Source organism: Taeniopygia guttata, chromosome 2 (genome assembly GCF_048771995.1).
Source record: "Taeniopygia guttata chromosome 2, bTaeGut7.mat, whole genome shotgun sequence".
In the NCBI taxonomy this organism is placed as follows: domain Eukaryota; kingdom Metazoa; phylum Chordata; class Aves; order Passeriformes; family Estrildidae; genus Taeniopygia; species Taeniopygia guttata.
In genome coordinates, this window is record NC_133026.1 from 4,209,254 (window position 1) to 4,220,540 (window position 11,287).

Here is an 11,287-nt window from a genome sequence, read left to right on the forward strand (position 1 = left end):
GTCAGCTCAGGGTCCTCTGTGCTTAGGCCACTCTGTTTCTTTGCTTCAAATCATTCTGTGCTTAATCCTTCCAAGGACCTGGAGAGGTTTGACCAATAGCTGCTTCAAGCATTTATTATTAAATACAACATTTGCCATCCTTCCTCCCTGAGGTGCTGGAGCTCATCCTAGGTCAGGGGTGGCTCCGTGTGGTGGAAAAGTCTCTCCTCCAACCCGTGCTTTCAAAAAAAGCTCAAAAGTCTTCTGTTGTTCAATCTCAAGGCAGTTTATTGCAAGTTATCTAACAGATTTTCTTCTCTGGCTGCTGTGGTTTGCTCAGCAGCTCAGGCAGAGGCACACACACACCCTGACATCCTCTCTGACTCCCGACTGCTTCTTCTCTCCCCGCCCAGGGCTGCTGCTGTCTTTTATATGGTACATTACGTGTTACATGGGTACAGTTTTTCCCCAGTGCCTATTACCTATATTAAATGGTGCTTTTCTACTCCAAACCAACCTGTGAGTGCCAACATCACCAAGAACATGGAGGTAAGGAAGAAGAAAGAGGGAGGACAGGGCAGGCCCAAATCCCTCCATCTTAAAACTTCTGACCCCCATGTACAAAACCAAAACCCCCCTGTACAGCACTAAAAAATTCTTCCCTTTACTTTGTGACTACTTCTACTATAATATCTAAACTTTTGTGATTTCTTGTTCTTCCTGCAAGGTTGGTAAGTCATTCCATGGCTCAAACCCAAAATCACAGCTGTTTCCAGCTGCCTGCCAGGGTCTCAAATGCTTCTGACCTGGGCCCGGAACATCCAAAAATGTCTGAGGGACATTTTGAGTTCTGACACTGAGGAACAACCTGAACATTTGGAAAACTTTTAAACTACCATTTAAGGCATCACCTTATATTTATTTAAATTCTGTTAAGTAATGGATGGGATTTCTCCCCCCTCAAATCTTAAACACCTAATACAGGCACATAACCAGGTGAGCTTATCATTTATGGGCAGTGATTCACACAAATGAGATCTATTTTAGTTGTCTCTTCTTGAGGAGGTGCTGCCAATACCTTAGGCCTTACTAAGTCTCTACAGGGAGAGGACAGGACTTCAAAAATCTCATGGAAGTGAATTTCACTGCAGAGTCAGGTGCAGCGAGACCAGTGCCTCAAAATTTAAAGATCCATTTTGCTGAACTGGACATTGCTTGAAAGTCCCTCTCGTTCATCTGTGGCTTGCAAAAAGATCCATTCAATCTTCATCAGCCTTACACAACTTGCAGAATTAAACTCCAAAGCTGCTCTCCAGTCACCTCTAACTGCAGCACAAGTATCTGAAACACAGCAAAAATGGTGCTTAAATATAGGTGGAAGTTGGTGAATTCAGCACTGCAACCTGTTTTCAGGGAAAAAAAAAATAAGTCTTTTTTAAAGCCCATTGAGATCCATGTAAATCTTACTCATTTAATTAATTTGCCTTCTTATCGGGATTTCTGGGAATAAAGAGTGGCATTTGAGCAGAGCAAGACCTTAATCAGTCACAGACTACTGAACACCATGAATATACAGATTGGATATTAGGAAGAAATTCTTCCCTGTGAGGGTGGGCAGGCCCTGGCACAGGTGCCCAGAGAAGCTGTGGCTGCCCCTGGATCCCTGGCAGTGCTCAAGGCCAGGTTGGACAGGGCTTGGAGCACCCTGAGACAGTGGGAGGTGTCCCTGCCCATTCCAGGAGAGTGGAATGGGATGATTTTTAAGGTCCCTTCCAATTCAAACCATTCTGATATTCTGTGATTATTCTACAGAGAGTGTTGAGTTTTTTGGGTCGGTTTTATATAATTTTTTTTGTTAAGGTTAGGATTAAATGTGTGAGGTGGTATTTGTTTTGTTTGGATTTAGATGTTTATTAGTTTTTATTTATATTATAATTTTATAAGTTGTGAGTTCTATAGCACTTTAATAAATTAAAACTGGAGTTGTATTTTTTATGAGTTTTTTTAAGAAATTATGTTTAAATTATTTTTATCTTTAACTTAATAACTAATTACTCTTGGTTTGTAATGGGGATTTTTAATTTAATTAATACAACTGATTAAATAAAAATTAATTAATTAATTATTAAATTATTTTATTTATATAATAGTACTTAAACCCATGAAGAAGAAGGTGAAGAAGAAGGTTTAGTTTCTGTACTAAAACTTTAATTTTGTTTTGTATATATTAATATATTTCAAAATTTAAAATTTTAAGTTTTTTATTATGTGATATTATATACTTTTATTTAAACTATACGCATATCATTTTAGTTTTATTATTTAATTTTGGAAGTTTTCTTTACAGCTTTAGGTTAAATGTAGTGTTCTTTGTGGAGTTAGTGCTTGTTAGTACAGAAAGGTTAAAATTTTTAGCATTTAGGGTTCTAACAAGAGAGCACCTGCTGTCCTGGCCCTCATTATGAACACTCCCAGGTGAGGGATGTCACCTGGAGACAGAGGGTGGTGACATCCCAATAGTCTTAATTCCACCTTCCATTTCCTTGGCAGCTCATTTATTCCTACTCTTCTTATCAGACACCTACATAACTATTATATTTTTATTTATTTATTTATTTATTTATTTATTTTTATTTGTATTTTGTTCTGTGTAAGTGGATCAAAACTTCTTCCTCTCTGCTAATGACACATGACATTTCTTCCAAAATTTGATTTTTAGTGTTACTCAAGGCTCTTTTCTCAGCTCATTTCTAGTTGAAATGCAGTTTCTTGCAATTTCTTGCAAATGCAATTTCTTGCAGTTTATTCCTCCAAGAAATTAGCCAGCAGCCAGTGTCTAGCACAGGTAACAGCAGCACAAAGTTGATGTCTATTTTGTCAACAGAAAACCTTCTCTCATGCTTTCATCCTTCTCTCCATCTCTTTTAATCTGCTGTGGAGGAGGGGGAAGAGGGGTTTTTAACAATATTTTTTTATTTAATATGATCTAAAAGTTTGACAAGTCCCCTGGTTAGGTGATCCAGTCAGAAGAGAAAAAGTCACCCACCGATTTCCTTTTATCCCATTATCCAAATCCTTTTTCTTGGCTGTTCCAAAGCAGTGCCCACACTCTGTAGGCACAATTAAATGTTGGCAAACCTGATTTGACCACAGCTCAGAAATTGGGATTATTCACTGTACACAAAGCCGAAAGAGCTGAAAAGGGTGATACTGAAAGAAGATCTATTTGCAAGAAAAGGACAGACCAAGGGTCAACACAGGCACCCAACTCTGTGCTCAGAGCAGGGGAAATTCTGGTCCTCTCAAGCAGCTAAAGTTCCACAGGGGTGAGGCTGATAATTTGTGTTTCCAGGAGCCCCTGTGGAGCTCTAACCACTAATGACAGCCTGGAGCATCCTTGGGCTGTTACAGGCCAGGCAATTTCAGGTCATAAATGTGCTAATGCTGACTCTGGGACATGGTCTTGACTCTAGAAATGCTTACTAAATAGAGGAGGCTGCTCTTGCAGAGATTAACAACCATGTTTGATAGTTGATATTTTGCATTCTCTTTTTCTTTAACTCTTCCACTGTGCTACAGCTTTTTTTGGTGTCTTTTAACACATTATTACAGCAGCCACAGCCTTTTTTTTTTTCTTTTCTTACCTAAAGTTAACGTAGTATTTTGTTTCTGAGTTCAAGTGACCTTAACCTTTTCTGCTTGCATTCTGGTCACATACTAATTGCAGCTAATTATTTTGTCATTAAAAAATGCTTTGCCCTCACCCTTGAAAGTGCAGAGCCCATTTCCATGTGCCCAGTCTGTTAGGAATGGCTCCAGCTGAACAAGAAGACAGCATTTTTGTTATTTTTTTTTAATCCTCTCTCAAACCATATCACTAAGGCCAACTGCTTGTTTAGACTCACGTCTTTATCTCCAGGTGGCTCTTTTTGACTTGGTTGGCTTGAAGCACAAATGATAAATCTAATCTGGCTTCTCTGGCTGAGTAAGTATCTCTTCACACTGGTTCCTCAGAAAAAAAAAAAAAGAAAAGAAAAGAAAACCACAAAATCGTGCTGCAGAAGAAAGGAGGAAAATTTTCTCTAACAGTATCTCAGCATAGGGTAACATGTGGGGAGAAAGGAGTATTTGAGAAGCAACATCCCTCTGCATCTCAGGTCTTCAGGGGACAATTTCCCATGAGAGAAGTCTGACACTTCATGTGATACTCAAACCTCTTGTCTGAGGTGCCCAGCATTCAATTAGGCTGGGTTGGTACCCAGAGGAGTAAGGAGTGCTTCATTCCTGAGTGCCATCCTCAGGGAAATTGTCTCTGTTTCTCCACTGTCTGTGCTGGAAGCATAAATAATGGATCCAGTAAATGGACAGGGCTTGGAGCAGCCTGGTCCAGTGGAAGGTGTCCCAGTCCATGGCAGGGGGCTGGAATGAGGTGAACTTTAAGGTCTGTTCCAGCCCAAATTATTCAGTGATTCTGTGAGAATTGGCCAAGATTAGGTGTGAGTCTTTCAGGGGAGATGCTTCCCCCCTTGCATGGACTCTGTGATGTGGATTTGCCTTTGGGTGTGCATTATATCCTCCCTCCCATCCAGAATCAGGGGCAAGGATCCCTCTGACTGTGGCACATGGATTTGCCTTTGGGTGTGCATTATATCTCCCTCCCACCCAGAATCCCTCTGCCACTGCAGATGGAACCATGATAGGTTTACAAATAGTGAATTCCCAGAAAAGTACAACACCATGGCACAGCTTTCTAGTGCTTCTCCTGCTTTCCCAAGAGGGTTCAGTGAGCCAGGGAGGTCAGTCTGGGGAGAAGGGGATGGTGGTCAGCAGTCCAGGCTGCTGCAGTTTGTGACTGAGTCTATCCTGACTCTGCTATTTCATATAACTGTGCCATTCAACTCGTTTTATAACCTGACCAAACCCCATCATGAAACTGGTGGAGAGGTGTTGAAGCTACTGCTCCATAATGAGAGGCTTTTCCAGAAATCCTCTGCACTGTTGTTTAACCACATTGTTTTCATTCTCATCTCCAACTCATTCATGCTCTTCCTGGCAGTGCTGTCTTTTATTCCACTTTCATTGGGTGTTCTGTCTTCTCTTTCTCCACTTCTCTTCCTTCATATTCTTTGTTTCATTAGGTCCTGTCTGACCCTTACTAAGTGTAAAAAATGTTATTATTTATATTGAAACAGATCATTGATTTAAAATTAGAAGAAACCCAATGTGACTTTCTCCTCACCTTACCTTAGAAATCTGCAGCTGTGATCTTAAATCACAGAATCACAGCATCAATTAGGTTGGAAAAGACCTCTGAGATCACTTGAGTCCAAAACCACCATGTCAACCATGGCAGTTGCACAGATCACAGCTAGTTGAGAAAACAACCAAAGAAAGAAATCCTCTGCTCTGATTTGCCCAATCTCTGCCTCTAGAAAGGCTCTGATAGAAAAGCCACATTTCCAGGTTCAGGATTCCCCTGAAAAGTCACCAAAGAAGAAATTGCAAAGCTGTTTTCCAGGCTGGTACTCATAAACCTGCAGTGGAATGTACTCCATGGACAAAGCTGTGGTGAGAGGGGATTGTTTGCTGCCAGACCAGAGTTTCTCAGTAGCAGTGCTGATAGCCCACCCAGAAATGGAAAAATTGAAACTAGCCAAGACAAGGAGAGCAGTTTCCTCTTTTCTGTGTCCTCCTTGTGAACTCTTCTATGTTTTAACCATCAGGCATCCGTCCTGTTCATCTGGGGCACCCAGAACTGACAGGGTGTGGCTTGGGTTGGAAACACCTCCAGTCCTGGAGCTCTTCCACTCATCCGAGCACCCTTAGACAGGACATTTGATCTGCTCTGAAGTGGGGCTGGAGACTGTGTGTGTTCCTTGTGTTTTGAGTAGACCTCACAGAGCCCCTTCTTGAGTGGACCTCACAATCCCCAAGCTTTCAAAGAAAGGAAGAAAAGCAGTGATTCTACATTTTTGGTGATTTTTTTTTTTGACTCCACCTTCCCTGCAGCACCAGTGGTGGTGACAGACACGCCCAGGGTGGCTTTGACTGATCTCACCCAGGTGCTGAGAGCTGAGACCCTGTGCCAGCATGGGCTTCACAGGATCTGAAAGCTCCTCCCAGGCCTTGTGAAGTTGCCATGGCAGCTGATGCCTTTGAGATCTCCTCCACAACAGCATCTCCTGACAACACCCAAAGTTCCCCTTGTCCGTGGTAAAATGGGACTTAAAACAATCCTTTACTTTTTGGGGATACAGTGAAGATAAGTACATCATAAAAACTAAAAAATATATCCATAGTTAGATATCAATATTGTTTGAACTTACCTAAATTTATAATGCAGACATCTTAAATAGAGCTTGCTGTCCAGACTTATTTTATAACCAACTAAAAGAAATAGGTATTTTTCATCTGACCCCAAATATCTGGCTTATTTTGGACACCTGCTTTAGAAGGAGATGAATCATCCCCTTTGGCCACTCTGACGGGTTCCCTCTTGGTCAGGAGGTGATCTATAGGTCAGTAGTTGCAATGTCTGTATTGCATTATTTATAACCCCTTCTTTGTAAAAAAAAAAAAAAAAATATGGTTTTGGTAAAGGAGACCTTGGCTTGACATAGAAGTTTTATGTAACAATGCTTCTTTCAAAGTACACGAGATTCCAGGTTGGCAGATGAACATGACCATCCTTTCCAAGTGTCATGAACACATCAGGCTTTGGACTCTCCAGGAAGCTGGGCCCAGATTCCTCTCACCTAATTTTGCAGGCTTATTTATCTCCCTGGATTAGGGGTTTGAATTGTTTTACTCTCTACAGTAAGCAGATATCAACAAGAATATCCAGAAATTGGTCCAAATGTTTCATGCTAGGTTCTGACTTTGAGTCTTCTCTGCCAGGGATTTGGTTTATTTTAGGAGTATTTCAAGCCTCCCCTCCCACTGTGTTTGAGGTTTAGGGTTCCTTTCTCCTGGTTTTATCTGGCTTATATATGTATATATTTGAGCCAGAGTTCGTTCCTGGGCTCTCCCTATGCTCCAGGCAAAAAAAAAAAAAAAAAAAAAAAAAAAACCACAAAAATTCAAGGTTTATCTGACCTATTGGTCAGCACCTGCTTGAGGATGACCTTCTGCTGATGTAGAGCAACTTCCACTGCCTGCTTGAGGTGATCACAGGGGCTGGCTCAGGTGTGCCAGAGCTTGGTTAGATCCCCTGTGCTTCTTCACATACAAGGGCAGCAGAGGCCCCTGGGATAGGGCTCTCCAAGAATTCCATCAGGTGTTGAACAGACCTTGGTCCACCCATCCTGAGGACCCGAATCATTTTTGAATGTTTAGGCCTGTTTGAAATGCTCTGGGGTATTTAAGATACCAGAGATGAGACATGAGGTGTGTAAAATGGTTTTTTCCGAGTCAAGTACTCAAGAGAATATCGGTGAATTAGGAGCTCCTGTTCAGCCATCTAAATCAGTCCCTGTGATGCCTTGAGAGGCTGACTTGGAACAGAGGATAGACAGTGTTTAAGGAATAAAATAGAGATTTATTAAAAGGCCTTCAAAGGATACACTTTGGGCAGCACAAGAGCCTGGCTGTGGCTCCACCCAAGATGGACTCCAAGTCATGAATTTTCACACTTTTATAAATTTTGGTCCATTTCCATATTGGGGTTAACTGTCCAATTACAGCTTCAGGTTATGCAATCCCATCCTCCCAGTTTGCTCTCCTCAATTCACTGCTGTTTGTACTTTTTGGGCCTGAAACTGTAGCAGTGTCCTTGGTTCCCAGGCTGGAAAAGGATTGTTTTGTGTGACTGAACTGTGAGGAGAACTTGCTAACGCTTTATATGAAGTTCAGAGTTATATACCAATGAGAACTTGCTAACACTTTATATGAAGCTCAGAGTTATATACCAATGAGAACTTGCTAACACTTTATATGAAGCTCAGAGTTATATACCAATAAGAACTTGCTAACACTTTTATGAAGTTCAGAGTTATATACCAATGCAGTAGAGAATCTGGAAAATATGAAAGCTAAAACTTAAGGCCTCATTCCCCCCCTTTAGAGGCTTAAGGCATCACAACATTGTGACAATATTGTCTCAGCACTGTCCAGCACCCCTTCACAGCGGACACCTGAAATTCTCCCTTCACGTTCTCCCCCGTGTTTCTCCCCAGGTGCGTTCTGCTGCCAGGAAGAGGTGGCACCGCTGGCAGGACCACCACTCTCTGCGGGTGCGTGTGGCACGAGCCATGTCCATCCCCACGTCCCCCACGCGGATCAGCTTCCACAGCATCAAACAGACCGCGGCCGTGTGACCGCCCCCACGGACACCGCCACCACCGCCCCGTGGCCTTCCGAGCTCTCCTGTCCTCACTCCCACCCACAGCCCCTTCCTGCAAACTCTCCTCCTCTGGCCTCGCCGATCTCTTTCCAGCGAGGCGCCCATCCTGTTTCGGCGGGCTCTCATCTCCCACAGCCGTGATGCTGCTTTGAGGCAACCAGGGAAAAGCCTCTTGGAGTTGGTGGTGGTAAAACAGATTCAAAGAAGGAACAGGTTCAACCCTGACTGCATCCCGTGGAACTTCACAATGCAAAGTCTAAAACAGCACACTGGCAGGAATAAACAATTTTTTTTTTCCTTCCTTTCCTTTTTTTTTTTTTTTGTTTTTATTCCCCCTTTCCTACTGTGGTGAACAAAGACTATTTTGAACACACTGCCCATCTCACCCTGTACATTGATTCCCAATGATTTCAACAATTTTGGTGTATTATAGCCCATCCTTTTCTTGTTTCCTTTGTAAAAAGTTTCTTCTCTGCAAAACTGTCATTTGAGAACTTGTGGCAGCAAGAAAAAGAGCGTCTGAAAGGTGGTGTGAAAAGCCTGAATTTATCTGCCTTCCCCATTTCCCTCTTGGACAGACTGGGAATTGTCAGGGCACCGCTGGACTGTTCCACACGGGGCACATTGCCTGGCGAGCACCATGCCCTGCTCTTACACAGATTTTTCAAAGGACAGGAGTAGCTCTAAGTAGCTCTACAAAATACTCTCATTCCTCTTAGCCCCACGCTTCCAGCACAGTGTGAGTGGAAAGCCTTTGGAAAGTGGTTTGTTTTCAGCTCAGAGCATCAGGGTGGGGAAGGACAGCTCTCTTGGGTTTAAAAAACACAAAAGGGAAGCACTGTAAAGATAATGAGGATGAGAAGAGGATGTTTGTGTTCCAAGAATAATGCTACATGCTTCACAAAGGTATCTATTGAACATTTTGAACTAGAGCAGTTGTATCTACCAGGCTTTTTATGTGATGTTCAAGAATACTGTATATTTTCAATAATAAACACTACTCTGGGTTGGTTTCAATAAAACCAAGCATCGTTTTCTTTAACTCTGCCAAGGAAGAGGACACCTGTCTTGACAGTGATTTTGCAGCTATGGTCAGGGAAGGAAATCCTGTTTGATAGTGAGCCAAGAAGAAGAACAACCTCGTGATAAAATCCTAACAAGGGAGCATTTAAATGCAAGAAGAATTGCCTCCCTTCTCAGCTCATGGTCTTACAGTGGATCCCTGCCCCTCTGCACTCTCTCCACTGGGCTTTGCCACAGCTGTAAGAAAAATGTTGTGTTATACATTCTCCATCACCTGCATCTCAAAAGAGCTGGAGTAATTTGCTCTTTCCACTTTTATCAAGCTTACTCTGAATTTTCTTCAGGTGTTTTATAGGACCTTTCAGCACAAGCTTGGTTTAAACCTCCAGATTTATGTTGCTCTACTTTTCAGGGGCTGGAAAATCTCTTGGAAAACACTGTTATAAATCCCCTGCTTAGGGGGGGGAGGGGGGATGTCTGTCCTAACAGCTCAGTCATATTCAACTTTGAGCTTGCTGGCAATGAACAGCAAATTTAAATAAACAACATTTTGTAACTTTTCCCTCTCCTAACTCATTTGGATTCATGTGCCTCAAATTGATAACAGTGGGAGGAAGGAGATTTGAGTGCCTGATGAGAGAGGACCAGGTCAGTGCTTTTATTCATCACAGTAGCAATGCACAGCATCTTGTGTTTGAAGGGAGGGACACATCTACAAGTTAGAAACATGCACAGGGATTTGCTCTGTGTTTGCTCTGGCTCTGGGCCATGCTGGGATGAAAAAGGGATTTGCAATGCAGCAGATTCTGTCAGAAATTGCAGGTTATTGGTGCTGCCAGGAGTGTAGCAGACATCCTGACATGGAGCAGGCTGAGCAGAGAAGGAATTTGGCAGCTGAAGCAGTGAATTAATGGTTAATTCTGGGGTCCTTTAGAGCTTTGAGTTTATCTCAGTGGACCACTGGAATATATCAGTGCCAGGTCACATACTTTGTGCCAGTGTTCTGGGCTATTGCTGCAATGCCCCTAGTTGCACTTACAATAATATTCCCTGAACATTTAAGCCAATAAACAGGTGAAGACAGTTAAATTTGGTTTGTGTCTTAGTAAGTCAGGTGGCTGATCTCCCACTGCACTTGGTACCTACCCAAGGAAATTGTGCAGCTTGAAGAAAATAAAAATAACCTTTTAGACTCTGCAAGCTCTCATCCCCAAGACTTTGGAAGAAGTTCACAGTTCACTTTCCTGACAGCAACTGTGCTGTTTCTGTCTCTGCTGCACTGTCTGGTCCCAGAGGTGGAGAGCTAACATCTGTCACCAACAGCATTTGGCACATCCAAGCTGGATGACAAGATGCTCACCTTTCCTGGGAACACCAGCCAAAGCAGCTGCTGATGCCATCCCAAGGCATGGGGCTGCTCAGAAATGGATTCATCTGAGTTAGGTTTTGGAAACCAGCCCAGGAGAAAAACACCTGGGAGCAAAACAGGTGCATAAGCAAGAACTTCCATTTTCCCTGGATAGCTCTTGATAAAAAGGCTGGAGGTGAGCCACACACCCTCATGTCAAGAAAACAAATAAATATTTCTGAACTTGCACTGGGGGATGTTGATCTTGTCTTTTAACAGTGAATTAATGGTTTGGTAATTATCCAGGATACCTGTGAGCAGAGCTGCTGAGATGTTCCCCAGATATCTTGGGCAGCAGAGAGGAGTTCCTTGGCCATGTGTGCCCTCTCCTGAAGGTGAGGACTCGGCTGAGGAGCAGCAGTGTGGAAAAGCACCCAGCGAGTTCATGGATGCTAAAATCAACCCAAACCAGGTGTGTTACCTAACAGCAAAGCTCTGGGATGTTTTGAAGGAAATTATTATTCCCTTCTACTTTGCACTCCTTAGACCACAGCCAGATGCTGTGCCCAGTTTTGTACAGGAGGTATTAATAAACT

The 11,287-nt window shown here is 42.7% G+C and overlaps 1 protein-coding gene across 4 annotated transcripts in view; it reads left to right on the top strand.

The window, feature by feature from the left end:
• The window catches only part of CRHR2 (corticotropin releasing hormone receptor 2), a 151,892-nt gene extending 141,989 nt beyond the window's left edge, over positions 1-9,903 (top strand). For 3 of the 4 annotated variants that reach the window (XM_030264198.4, XM_002196341.6, XM_072925272.1), the window contains one exon: positions 8,154-9,903. In XM_030264198.4, the coding sequence (XP_030120058.2) occupies positions 8,154-8,294 (141 nt within the window). In that variant the 3' untranslated portion in view covers positions 8,295-9,903. Of the gene's footprint in view, positions 1-3,898; positions 3,965-8,153 lie in introns of all 4 variants that reach the window. The other variant, XM_072925271.1, reaches the window with a different exon arrangement.
• Positions 9,904-11,287: the final 1,384 nt, after the last annotated feature.